This window comes from Myodes glareolus, chromosome 14 (assembly GCF_982192425.1).
Source record: "Myodes glareolus chromosome 14, mMyoGla1.1, whole genome shotgun sequence".
In the NCBI taxonomy this organism is placed as follows: domain Eukaryota; kingdom Metazoa; phylum Chordata; class Mammalia; order Rodentia; family Cricetidae; genus Myodes; species Myodes glareolus.
In genome coordinates this window covers 3,367,094-3,381,417 of record NC_142039.1, presented here as the reverse complement: position 1 = coordinate 3,381,417, position 14,324 = coordinate 3,367,094, and the positions used below count along the sequence as shown (strand labels likewise).

At 46.1% G+C, this 14,324-nt stretch overlaps 1 protein-coding gene across 8 annotated transcripts in view; it reads left to right on the top strand.

The window, feature by feature from the left end:
* The window catches only part of Svil (supervillin), a 196,404-nt gene that overhangs the window by 60,559 nt on the left and 121,521 nt on the right, over window positions 1-14,324 (top strand). The window contains exon 1 of one of the 8 annotated variants that reach the window (XM_085698945.2): window positions 2,318-2,351. The exons of 6 other annotated variants lie outside the window; for them this stretch is intronic. In XM_085698945.2, coding sequence (XP_085555071.2) covers window positions 2,333-2,351 — 19 coding nt within the window. In that variant the 5' untranslated portion in view covers window positions 2,318-2,332. Of the gene's footprint in view, window positions 1-2,317; window positions 2,352-13,255; window positions 13,807-14,324 lie in introns of those variants that run through there. One more of the 8 variants, XM_085698960.2, reaches the window with a different exon arrangement.

Sequence of the window (14,324 nt, the reverse complement as noted above, 5' to 3'; positions counted from 1 at the left end):
TGTGAAAGACACATAATGATGGGTATGATGGATATTGGTGAGAGAGGAGAGCTTTCTCAGGCTGCTCAGGAGTTTGTATGGACGCACTAGGTGGAGATAACTGTGAAATAGTCACACATATGGAAGCTTGAAGAGGAGGTGGACCTCTGAGGTGGAAGTCCAAATAGGAGCTGAGACACACAGACAGGGAAACTAGTTCCAGGGCAGTCCGTCAGGTTAGTATGAGGTGGGTTAGCGTGGCCCGAGAGTGGTCTCTGACCTAAGGTGACTTGCCGAGAGGGAGGCTCTACAGAGTTGAAGATCCCCCTGCCCCGGAGTTCTCAGCAAGAGAGTTGAAGTGTTTGCTGGAACTGCCAAAATGGATGTGGCCCTGTGTTAGTGATTCCAAATCAGAGTAGGCCAAGGCAGAGTGGGGAGTGAGCAGCCCTGTGATGCTGGAGAAGCACCCTGCAGGGGTGGCTGCTGAGTCTGAAGGGCTGATACACCCAAGGTTTGTAATCCTGCGAGTAGCAGTGCCTGGGAAATCGCAGACATAGTCTGCGCAGGAAGGCTTTGGCGGGCCCAGGATCCCAGAAAGACTTCTGTGTTGTGCTTTGTTCTTCAGTGGGTTTGATTGTGTCTTTTTGTTGTGCTAGGGATAGAACCCAGAGCCTGGGGCAAATGCTAACCCTGAGCTTTACCACCGAGGCCCCACCAGGTCCATTTTGTTATTGCGATCCAGAGAAAAAGAAAAGGACACTGCTCTTAGATATAGTGGGGTCCTGATGGCAAATACCTTATTGCTCTGGGTCTAGTAAGACCTAAGTGAAATCCGGAGTGTGGATCACTGGAGCCACAGCAGGCCCCAAGGTAGACACAGGACACACATGTGCGCACACATGCACATACAGACATGCAGAGAACGAGAGAGAGAGAGAGAGAGAGAGAGAGAGAGAGAGAGAGAGAGAGAGAGATTTAGTGTATGCTGTTTGGAAACCTCAGAAATGCTGACTGTCACTTCCAGCTCCATTAGCTGCCCCCTCACTCCCAATCTTCTTTAATAATTTAGATGACTGAAAATGGCTTTGTGAAACACATGCTCCTTCAAGTGACAACCTAGTCTTCCCTCCTGTTGGGAAACTGTTCCTTGGGGACAGGATACTCCTCAAACTGGGGAGCCCTATTGATATGTATTGAGCAAATAGGATTTGAACCTGCGCACAGGTGTTCATTTTAATGAGTCTAAGCAATATTTATTTTTCCTCCTACAAGATGTGTGTGTGTGTGTGCATGTTCACACGCGTGCGAACAAGCGCATATGTGCACACATTCTTTTTGGAGTCAGAGTTTTCTGTTTGTTTTCTCACTATGTATCCTTGGCTGACCTGAAATTCAGTTTGTAGACCAGGTTGGCCTCCAATGGTGAGTAAGATTTTTAAGGTTGTAGTTGAGTGTCACTGACTAAAAGCTCCACCTTTCCTTGTCTGGAATATAGACAATCTATCATAGACAGTGGAAACTTAAAACTCCTTGCTTTCTCTGATTGAGTTGGCACAGAGCAAGAGAATGCTCTTTTTTTCAGTAGCCCCAGTTAATACCTCCTGGTGTAAGGGGTTGTATACATGTGTCTTGTTGTTGTTGTTTATTTTTGACCCATGAGCTGGGAGTTGTTTGGTTATATTTTATTGTACACATTTATTATTTCATTTCCAGTATTAAATGTGACTATTCAAGAATAAATATCTTAATTATCTAGAACACAGATTCATAAGGTTTTAAAATTTATTATTGTGAGAAAAATGAGGATTGACAAGATGGCTCAGCAGGTAAAGGAGTCTATTGCCAAGCCTGGTTGATGACCTGAGTTCAGTCTCTCAGACCTACTTATAGAAGGAGAGAACTGACTCCCACAAGCTGCCCTCTGAATGCCACGTGCCCACCATGGCACACGGGTACCTCACGTATATGCACTTATGCAAATAAAATTGAAAATGTAACAAACACTTTAAAAATATTATTAAGTTTCTAAACTACTTGATGAGATGTTATATGCTGTCTTCATGGAAGTCCTGACTTTAAATCTTGGGCGTGTTTTGTGTTATCTTTTTTAATTTTGCTTTCAGTAGGTTTAGGACTTTAATATCTGTCTACTTCCAGTCACAGGAGCCCTGAGTGCTTATCTAGGAGGAAGTATTTGACCTTCGACCCAAGGTTCGCTTTGCTTCAGTGCTGTGCTAAAGGATACTTTTGATTACTTTGTTTTTAAAACGTAAGAGAAAGTGCTACAGAGACAAAGGGTTTGGAAATCTCTGCTGGGGACTAAACCTCAGAGCAGACTGCAGCAGGCCTCATCATGGCCAGGGCCAGGCCAGGTCAGTGCGCTGGTTCTCTGCTTCTTCTTGGAGCGGCTGTAAGTAGCAGGTGCTACGGGCGTGCAGCTGCCTCGGTGGAGGAGTTCCGATTCCATCTGCTTAGGCTGGATCTGTAAAAATCGCTTTGTTTCTCAGAAACATCTTATTTGTCTTGGGTAGTAGCCAGGTCTCTAATGTGGGTGGTGTGTGCTGTGTCTTAAGCCTCAGGCCCCAGAGCTTGTGGGAGACTTCAGAGTGGAGTGGAGGAATGTGCTCTGGCCCGTGTGCACAGATGGCTGAGGTGGGTGATCTGGTGACGTGAGATGATGGCAGAAGAGGCCAGGTAAGGGAGATGGAGCATTCCTCAGCAGGGCCATGGCGTTGCGTCTGGACAGCTGTTTGATGCTCCATGGATTCCGGGGTGCTCTTATCCTGTTAAGGATGGTTAGATGTTAATGATGAAATCAGCTTCTGGACAGTCAGTTAAACATGCCACTAAAATTCTCAGTAAAATTGTACATCTGTCTTCCCTTCTCACATCTTTCTCTCCTCTCCCCCCTCATTTCCCTCCCTCCCTCCTTACCCTCTGTGATCAGCTACCAAAACTACCTAGGGTACCCAACTCTAACAGGCAAAATAAACCAGAATATAGCCCCTATAAAGGGATCACTCTCTTTTAAAATCTTTTATTGAGTCTAATTAATCTCTAAGCCTAATTTATAATAAACTTTATTGTGAAGCAGAAAGGAGGCACCATGAATGGCTGTAACACACCTTCATGCGTCTGAAAGCCTCTGCTGGGTATGCATTCTCCCCCTTTCTTCACCTCCCTCCCTCCCTCCCTCCCTCCCTCCCTCCCTCCCTCCTTCTCTCTCTCTCTCTCTCTCTCTCTCTCTCTCTCTCTCACACACACACACACACACACACACGCACTGAACTTTGCACTCTTACTTACAGCTGCATGGGAAATGGTCGCACGAGCTTCGCAGGGCAGGCAGACCATGCACTGCAATGTAGTAAGAGGCTGATTCTAAATTGGAACAGGTCTTGATGTTTCTCATTTCAGTTTCTTTGGATCGTTTCACTAATTCTCGTCGTTGGGCTTAAGACTTTTTCAAACATTCTTTGGCCCTGGGAGGGAGTTGTATAACCATAAAACTTGAGAATCCTGGCCCTGGAATAAATGTTCCTTTAAAACCCCAAGGACAGAAAATTGAATGCAGCTGTGCAGAAGGAAAAAAAAGCAGAACGCTGGTTCCAGGCTATAGGCATCCTGACCAACTTTCCCAGGGCACTCGGGCTGTTGTCCCCTGGAGATGGGAGCAGAGTGCTGCTTCAGGAGGGAGCCAGTTCTTCCTCAGAGCTGTGCTGTTGTTGGGCGGGGTGCAGGCAGCTCTCCTCTTGTCTGTGCTCTCTGGTCCTCCCTGCAGAGGATTGGTGTTTCTGGGTCATTTTGTGAGGCATGATTCACAGGCCTTACACTCCCGAGGAAAGTAACCCCAGAGCCTAAATGCAGCACTCTGGGTCAGAGGAGCCCGAATAGTTCCCTTCTGCTGCTGTGGCCATGGGGCTTCTTTGCCCTACTGGGCAAAGATGTCTTCTGCACTGTGGTCCTGAGAACAAGGCGTCCCCTTCCCACAACCCCAGCCAGGTATGAAAATCAAGATGTCGATTGTGATGCTTGCATGTTGGATCCCTCTATTCGGGCTGTGCTTCTTGGGGAGCAGTCACCATGGGCCCTAACCTTGTGGCAGCCTGGCATTAATCACTTCTCTCGTTGTCAGACCGTGTAACTATGATTTGTACTTCTTCCTCTACAAGATTAGATTACTGTAAGTTTCATATCCTGGATGGCCCACTAGGGATTTCAATTAATCCTCGCTGGTACAGGAAGCAGTCTCCTGTTTCTGGGGAGAGAGGAGTAAACCTGCCTGCTTGGCCATCATCTGAACACATTGGGCAGGGCCTCTCTGGAAAGCAATCCTGCCTTGAGGACCATATCAGCTAGCTGTCCATGAAGGTTGCTGTGCCTCTGCGTGAGTATGGTCCCTGGGAGGTGGGTTTGCTTAAGTGATGCCAAGCCTGTAGAATAAGAATGCACGGAGGAAGCCAGGGAGCTCAGTGCTGACATCAGACTGTTTAATGAGAGAGCTCTTCCCCAAAGAGGCACTCTGAAAGGAGGCAGACTAAGTCAGCCCAGAGCCAGCCTGGATATGATCACAGGTGGGAGGAAGCGAATCTGCCTTGAAAATATCCTACATTTGGTATTTTTTCTATGGGACATACATCTCTCTGTGTGTATGTGTGTGTATATGTGCTGTGTGTGTGTGTGTGTGTGTGTGTGTGTGTGTGTGTGGTGTGTGTGTGTGTAGGTCACAGGTATAAGGTATCTTCCGCAGTCACTCTCCATTTTAGTTTCTGGAACTCACCATTAGACTAGAGTGACCGGCCAGTGAGGCCCAGTGACCCTCTTGTCTCTAGTGGTAGAGTTACAAGCTGTGCCCAGCTTTTATGTGGGTCGTGGGGTCCTCATGCTTCCATAACAAGCCCTTCACCAGCTATGCCACCTCCCAAGCCCTAGAACTTATCCCATTGTAGCAAGTATTTATTGGCCTAGCTCGTAGGCACTCTTCTAAGCTCTGGAGACAAACAACAAGCCACGAAGTGGACAGAAATGTCTGTCCTCACACCGGCCGTGTTTTGTGAGCCTGTGTCAGTGGAATCATGTGCAGATGCATGGGTAGAAGGGAGGCTGAGGGAGGAACTCTGCAGTAACTGCTCATGCCAATATATTAACTTCCTCCCTTCTCCCACACAGTGGGCCTTTGCTTTTTCTCCTACTGCAACATGGGCCATGTGTGCTTTGGAGTCAGTCCACTGCTCTTGTGCATGGTCATGAGTAATTCACCTGGTGTCTGCATCCAGTTGGGAACTCCAGATCTTTGAAGGGCCGGTCTGCCACACCAGGTCCTTGGAGAGGGAAGATGAAGTATGCCTTGTTCTTCTGATTTGTTTTCCTGCCTAATGACTCTCCTCTCTTCCCACTTGACTCATGGACTCCATCTCTCTTGTGCCCACTTCCTTTCTCGGTCCCTCCTGTCCCTCACTTCCACCCTTGGAAGCTGTTGTGGTTCTGCTCTGTGAAATTTGAGCTGGTGCTTTGCCTGGGAATGACAGAGTCTTGGTTCTTGTAGAACTGACTGTAGCCGCGGTAGGAGACCTCATCCAGGCCATTAATTTTCAGTGCCTGGACACAAACCAAACCTTCGCTGATGGCAAGGAAATGAGAACTCTAAGAAACCGAAGTGCATGTTTGCTGAAACTAAACTTCCCATTGCTTATTTTTCCTCAACTTGTTCCATTGGGGACCTGTGTTTCCAATGCCCAGCTGAAGCCATGGGCACCTGCAAGGTGGAGCAGTTGAGTGTCACAGAAAGAGTGTGCAGTGGAGGGCTCAGTGCTGTAGCGTGTGTACTGTGGGAGGTCACATAAGACACCGTGCTGTGGAGGGAGCCAGCATCAGAGAATGACCACACTGTCTAGTGGCCAGCACCATAAGATACTGAGCCATGAAAATTCATCGCTGTATGATTACTATATTATGAGAGCCCTGTGTTACAGAAAAATGGTGCCATGGAGGGTCCAGTGCTGTAGGATGGTGAGCCTAGTTACGGTGTAGATCGATTGTGTAGTACAGAGCCCAGCACTGTAGAATGCTGTACCATGGAGGGTGCTAAGCTGTAGAATACTGAGCTATGGTGGGTACAGCTCTCTAGAATGACTTTACTGTAGGGTCCAACTCTGTAGAATGGCTGAACTGGGGAGGGTCCAACACTAAAGGGTTACTATACTAGGGAGTGTTCAGTGATGCTGAAATACTGTTCTATAGAGGGCTCAGTGCTGTAGCATTGCTGAAGGTTCAGACTTCAGAATGACTGTCCAGCAGAGTCCAGCACAGTTAACTATATCATGTAGAGTCCAGTGTAGAGACTGACTGTACCATGCTATGTCCAGTGCTGTGGAATAACTGTACCCTGCAAGATCCAGTGTACTGTTGAGTGTCTAGTGCTATGAAATGGCTGTACCAAAGAGAGTTCAGTTCTGTAAATTAACTACTGTACAGAGTCCACCTTTGTAGAATGTTAGCACTGAGGAGGGCTAGGTCTACAGAATGATGGTACTGTCAAAGGTCCAGAACTGTACAATGACTGTACTAAGCATGGTCCGGTGCTACAGGATGACTGTACTCTGTGCTGTAGGATGATTGTGCTGTGAAGGGTTCAGTCCCTTAGCATAAGTGTAATGTGCAGTGTTCAGTATCATAGAACAACTGTACCATGGAGCTCTGTAGAATTACTGTACTGCCAGGGTCCAGCAATGCAGAGTAACTGTATGTGCATGGTTCAGTGTTGCAGGATGATTGTACTGTTCAGAATCTGGCACTGTAGAATGACTGTATTGTCAGGGATCTAGCAGTGCAGAGCAACTATACTGTGCATGGTTCAGTGCTACAGGGTGATGGTACTGTTCAGAATCTGGCACTGTAGAATGACTGTATTATGTGGCAGCTAGCACTGTAGAACTGTTGTACTGTGTATGTCTCTAGAATTTTTGTGGCAAGATGTCTATCACTTTGTGATGACTGTACTTTTGAGTGCCCATTGCTGTAGAGTGACTACTGTAGAGTATTCAGGGCTGTGGGCTTACTTTACTGTGGATGATACTATAATACAAAATTACTGTCCCATTGCAGTACTTTCTCGTGCAGGTTCCTTGATGTAAAATTATCATACATTGAGTGTCCAGTGTTGCTGAGTAAGTCTAGCATACATGCTCCTGTGTTATACGTGTTCAGTGTTGTTGGGTGACTCTACCATGCAGGATCTAGTGTTGTAGAGTAAGTATTCCATGCAAGATCTAGCACTGTAGAATATGCACTGTAAGTATTGTACAGTGTCCAGTGCTATAGCATGGCTGTACTCTAGAAGGTCCAGCACTGTAGAATGACAATTGTTGTGGAAACAGTGCTGTAGAATTGTGGTACCACTGAGTGTCAAGTACTGTGAAATTATTATACCACTGAGGGCCCAGCTCTATGGATTTATCATACTGCTGCTTCCCCTCATTGTGGGTTGATTGGACTCTTGAATTGCCCTGATACTCCCTTCACTTGTGTCTGGATGGGGTGAGGAGGTTCTGCCTCCTGGGTTGCCTGATGTGCCCTGTGCTACCAGCTGGGTGGTGTGCATCTCTGAGAGCATGTTCTTCAAAGGCCATCTCACTCCCCTGGTGGCCACTGTGTGTAATGCTCCCGGTATCATTGGCCACAGCACAAATGCTTCCCCTTTCCTGGCCGTCCTTGGGAAGAGCATAGGCCCATCATGCTCTACACTCATGTTGGAGTTTAGGCCCAGCAAAGGAAACTACCATGGTACTGTGCCTGGTGATGTCGGTAGCTGTGTAGAGAGGACATCCTCACCCCCTTGGGCATGTCCATCAGCTCTACCTCACTTTTAAGAACCTCTAGGGTTCTGCCATGCCGGGTCTATTTCTTCAGAGAGACAGAAAATCCCTGGTCTTAGACATCCAGCAGCCTAACTGGTTGCCACACTTTGTACATCTCTGGTTCCTTGTCAGACTCTTACCCTGGTGTCCGGGAATGCAGAGTTGGTCCTGCCGAAAGTGAGGCTGAGTCCCTGGAGCCTGGGCCAGGCTCATCCCTGGCAAACCCCCATTTCATTTTAATCATGAGGCCAGCACTGTCTGGGCCGAGTCTTGTAGCACAGCCATTGTTCCGGAACTGCTGCCACTTGGGAGAATCAGTTACATCATTTGTTCAACCCACTGACTGAGAAATGACCCTGCAGCTCAAAAGATCTTTATCTGAGGTCAGTTAAGTTTGCTGAAAACTTTCAGAAAGAGAGCACAGACCTCATGGTAATACACAGATTAATAGAGATGGGTTAGTTTAGGATGTAAAAGCTAGCCAATAAGAAGCCTGAGCTAATAGGCTAACCAATTTATAATTAACATAGACCTCTGTGTGTTTCTTTGGGATTGAACAACTGTAGGACTGGGCAGGACAGAAATCTCTGTCAACAGCAGAAGGCTTAGAGTATTGTGGCCTTTTTTTCCCTGGTCAGACTCTGTTGTCATTGCTATTTTAGAACAAGAAGGGACATAATGAGACTAAGGCTTTTGCCCAGAAACACTTGGGCAGCTCTACGTAGTTCATCTTCTGCATTCTGCATTGACTGATGATCCTGAGAAAAAGGAAAGTCTCTTGTGGCTGTATCTAGGGGCTTGGAAATGTGCTATCCCCAGAACCCAGATAAAGAAGCTGAGTGAGACAGTATGCTCTTAAAAATCCCAGCATTGGGAAAGAGGAGCCAAGAGCTTCCCTGGAGCTCACTGTCCAGTCAACTGTGTCTCATTAGCAGTCCTAGGTCTCAAGAAGAGACTGTCTTAAGACAAACAAACAAACAAACAAAGATGGATGACACTTCATGAAAGATGACACACAAGGCTGATGTGGTACAATTGTATTCTGTCAATAATATTTTAAATAAACGCTGATTGGTCAGTAGCCAGGCAGGAAGTATAGGCGGGACAACAAGACAGGAAGTAGAGGCAGGTCAAGGAGAACAGGAGTATTCTGGGAAGAAGGAAGCTCTTTCTGCAGTTGTGATCCCATCACAGAAGAAGCAAGATGTGACTGCCTCACTGAAAAAAGGTACCAAGCCATGTGGCTAGCATAGACAAGAATAATGGGCTAATATAAGTTATAAGAGTTAATAAGAAGCCTGAGCTAGTGGGCCAATCAGTTTATAGTTAATGTATACTTCTGTGTGATTTCTTTGGTACTTAATGATTGCAGGAACTGGTCAGGACAGAAAACTCAGTCAACATCTGACTGCCACATGCATGTGCACACACAAACATGTACATACACCCATACACATATAAAACAAAAAGAAGCAAGGAGAAGGATCAGGGAGGAAGAGTGGGAGGGAAGGATGTAGTAAACGATTGAGGGAAGGAAGAAAAAGAGAGAGAGAGAGAATCTCCCCACAAGGGCTTTTAATGCTAGTGATAGAACTTCATATCACAAGCGTTTATTTTTTTTCCCCAAAGGCACTGGATTATAAGTAAACGTTTATTACATGGATGAAGTAGCTGACTGACTCACGTTCTGCGGGTGCTAAGAGATCATGGGTTCCTTGTCTTTTCAGGACCAGGGAAGAGTTTAGTGGAATTTCCAGGATGGTGAGGGTTTCCTAAGTGAGGATGAGGGAGGCGTTCACAGGAGACAGGAGCACCTTTCTCCAGCAGTATGACCTATGTGATGCCGCTAAAGAGGTGTGAGGTTCCTGCAATGTACCCACTAGACATATCCATTCTCACTTTTGTTTTCAAAAGTGTTAGGTGATACCTGGAGAAATTCCTCATAGTTCTCTAAGGGCAAATTAGTCCTTGGTCTATAACGAGATCACCTCAAGGTTCAATGTGGTTTCTCATGGATTTATAAAAGACTTTCATTAAATCCTTTCTTTAGACAATTTAGTGTTACAACTTGGCTAAGGAATGAGGGGAAGAGTAATTGCTACCCTCCTGTCCAGGAGAGGCAGCTCTTCATAGGTCGGCACTGAAAACCCACGCTGGCAGGGATGCCAGGGCAGAGAGCTACTGAAGGCCGATCTGGACGCAGCAGGCTCGGTGGTTTGAGGGTGGCTATGAGAAAGAGAGAGCTTGGAGGGGCCTCTGTCACTGCCCTGCCTTGACACTGAGAGGAAATAGACAAGAAGGCTGATGCTTACACTGCAAGGCTCGGTGTTTTCAGAGATTCTGCAGTTAGGGGTGGACCTGGCTCCTGATTTGCGGGACCAAGATGCAGGGGTGAAGGGTGGTCAGTTGAGAAACATTATTAATTCGACAGTCAGAGCAGATGTATGCGACATTATTTGTAGTGAGTTTTCTGTTTCTGGGAGACATCCTGGGCAGCTGCGGGAAATGGCTCTGTAGGTAAAGGGCCTACCACACAAGTGTGAAGCGTGAGTTCAATCCTCAGCACCTATGTGAAAAGCAAGCCACAGGTACCTATGTAAAAAGCAAGGCATGGAGACAGGAGGATTACTGGAGTTTATTGGCGGCAAGCCTTAAAAGAACAAAAAACAAAACAAAACAAACAAACAAACAAACCAATAAGATTTAGGTTGAGTGAGAGACCCTTCCCAAAGGAATATGGTGGAGAGTGATAAGGGGGGACACCCAATGTCCTTCTCTGACTTCTGTGCGTGCTCGTAGGTGCACACAAACATACAAGCAGCACATGTATATGCACACACAAATATGAAATAAATAAATAGAATTAATAAAAATTAAAAAGAATACAAAGATATCATGTCTCCTCCCCCAGTGTCCCCCAGTGGGAATGTCCTATAAAGAGATAGTATCTCCTTACCCAATCCTGGTGGGAACATCTTGCAAACTATGGAGCAGGATTCCAACCAGGACACTGCTATTGGCACAATCAGTAGATGAATGGAGACTCATGTGATAAGGAGGACCCCCCCAGAATTTCCTTTTGTAGCCTGCTTACTGCACCCTGCTTACTGCACCCTTAACCTCTGCTCATCACTGCCTGCTCATCATTTCCCAGCACTGGGGAGGCAGAGGCAGATCTCTGAGTTTGACACCAGCCTAGTCTACAGAGTAAGTAAGAGAATAGTCAGGGCTACACAGAGAAATCCTGTATTAAAAAACCAAAACAAACAAACAAGCAAACAAACAAAAAGCAGACAGGGTTGGGAGATATCTCAGTGGGAAAGACTGAAATGGATTATTAAAAATACTGCAGGATCCCCAGCGGCAGCAGGCAGCAGGCCATGTGGCAGCAGGCAGTGGGCAGGGGATCCCGAAAGCAGCCAGTCCCAGGTAGGGATGGCTGCAGGTCACTGAACGGTGGTTGGTTCAGGGCAGAGAGACACATGGCAGCAGGCAAGAGACAATGACATGGATAGGCACACCAATCAGAGTGAGGTTGGGTATTTATTCAGTGGGTTATGGAGGGGGAAGGGAGAAGAGAAGAGGAGAGAGAGAGAGAGAGAGAGAGAGAGAGAGAGAGAGAGAGAGAGAGAGAGAACACAAAGGAAGGGACAGAAGGGGGAAGGGGAGAGGCAGAAACAGCCTCTTTGAGAGGGAGGTGGAAAGGGGAGGAACTCAGGCTGGAAGCTGAAGATCAGCCTGCCTCAGTGGATGTGGGAGGGAGTGGGCGTGGCTTGTCCCTTAAAGAGACAGAACAATTCATTACAAAGATACTTGTTATCCTCAGCATGTAAAAACTTTGTGTTCCCCTAGCCCCAGTGTTGAAGGAGTGGAGACAGACATCATCCTGGGACCTAACTGGACAGGCAACCGACATGAAACAGTATAAGCTTCAGGTTTAGTGAGAATCCTGCTGAAAATCCATAGAGGAAGGTATCCAATATCTTCCACTGGCCTCGAATGTGTGCAAATGGACATACATACCTGTGCACACACAGGCACACACCACACACAACACCAACCAGCATTTAAACAAGACAAAATGAGCCTGACGACGAGAGAAACACTAAATTTGTAAGAGAGACAATAAGACAGGGATTGCAGCTCAAATTAGAGGCCAAAGTTGTGCTGAAAAATTTAGTGTGGCTGTCATCTGGAGGTCAATTAAAAATTGACTTGACAAACTGTTCTAACCTTTTAACAAAATAGTCTGAAACTAATGTCTAATTGTCACACCTGTCTATGCTATCTGCTATCTATTTTTTAAGTCTGCATATGAAAACCATGCACATTTGTAAGGCTATGGGGTTTTGATTCATGGATGGAGTTAGGACATTTAGCTTCACCATGGACATTCTCCTTCCTCCATGACTGCAGCCTTCTTTCAGTATTGTGAACCATGCCACACAGCACTGTCATCTGTCCACCTGGCCATGGGTTATGTTTTTAGAAGTAGATATTGTCCTGCAGGGTTAATTAGTGACAGGAATTTTGACCCTTGTTGTGAGCCCTCCCTACTCCTGGGTGATGCAGCTGGTGGTCTGGGAACCCGTGATACTCAGAGGCTTATCAGCCAGAGGCCCCACACAGCAGGCAGCATTGCTCTGGGCCTGGGACTTAATGAGCTTTGTGATTTACATTGAAGCTGTTGCAGACAATTAAGACTCACCCTTACCCTTGTAGCAGCAGGATGCTTGCCCTGGTAAGTACTTTTGTAAATGGAGTTGGAATATTTAGTTTCAGTGTTTAAAAAGTGCAAGGGGCCATTTAAGAAGTAGTTGCAACTGTTTTTTGTTTTGTGTTTTGTTCCCTTTGTTTTTAGTGGTTAAAGTCTGTCTGATTTTGAAGGGACACCAGTCACTATATCCGGGTCCTATGGGCTGGGAGGATAAACCAGGGTTGTAAGAAAAATTTTTATGTTGCTTTACCGAAAGTTCTTCTGAGAATGCCATCTTCCTCTGCTGGGCAGTACTAAGCAGTGTCGAGGGCTACACAGCTGCCAGTGTGTGAGGATCTGTGTGGCCTCTGTGTGCTGTGCCACTGTGTCTGGTTCTTTGTGTGGTGTTTAGGATCCCGGTTTGATCCACGACGCCTTGTTCTTTTTTTTAGTCTAAATCCTAGCGTTGGAGGCATGTTTGCTTGTCTAATTCTGTGTTGTCACCTGTTTAGCAGCCTGCTGCACCTTTTTAATTTCTCTATAAAACAAACTAGAGAGAATGCAGCCAATTGAGCTACATTTGAAGTGGCTGCCTGTCAGCCCTGCGCCAACAGCTGATGGGCTCTCTCGGTGTCAAGAGCTATTTCTGGTCCATTAGCTGGTACCAGGCTTCTCCAGTTCAGGCCATAAAAGGCTGATCCCATGTAGAGTTGCCACATTGCCTCCCACTGTGTCCTCCACTCAAGCGTCCTCAGGTTTCATGTGGATTTACCCAGTAATGGATGACTCTGCCAAGACCAGACTGGGCAAGCGCAGCCTCGAAGACACCAGGAGCTTGGGGACTTCAAAGAGAAGACTCTTTTTGTTAATATTTTGGTGTTCTTTCCTGAAAGAGACCTTTGGGATATAGCCCTCACCTATTTCCCGAACCTGGCATCTCAACAGCCTCTGGAAAGCACCGTTCTAAATATACTCTCTGTGAATCATCCCACCGATAATGGCAGTTGCCTGGTTTGTTGACCACTGATCTTATGCACTGCCTGCCGCTGGTCTACCTTGGAAGATATTACTTTTGTTTAGACGTTAGAGATAGTTTTCCTTGAAGAGACTCTACTCAAGAATACCCAAAGCTGAATTAGAGGGATTACGGTTGTTTTGTTGTTGCTATTTTTGTTTTGTTTTTGTTTTTTTTCTTATTAAAACAATCAATAAAGAATTTCAGTGTGATCCCGGCCCCTTTCACTTAGAGGAACAAGGATTACACAGAAACTTGAAGTAAGTGAAAAGTCTTTCTATGTATCTAAATGCAGCTGCCTGGAAGAGCCTCTCTGTGAGCATGATTCCCAGGGAGCTGCTGATGTGAAGCTTTACAGTTTCCTGCCATGCATGCTAGTTATTGCAGTTATGCCTGTGGCTGCCCCGGGTGCAATTTAGGTGTTTGGAAGATTGAATTTTCTTAAAACAAAAGGACGTACTTTATCGCAAAGAGAGGTTTATAGCTGATAGTTTGCTTAAGGGAACTAAGTAAGTACATCCTGTCTACAGTTTCACATTTAAATTAGGATTTTTCATAATGCAGAGCGTTGCTTTATTTCACATCTATCTGTAAAATAGTCTCAGTCTCTCTCTGTGTCTGTCTATCTATCTATCTATCTATCTATCATTTATCCATCTCTTTATCTCTATCTGTCTGTCTATCTATCTATCTATCTATCTATCATCTATCTCCGTCTATCTGTCTGTCTGTCTGTTTGTCTGCCTAGCTACCTACCTAGCCATCTTCTAGCTCTCTG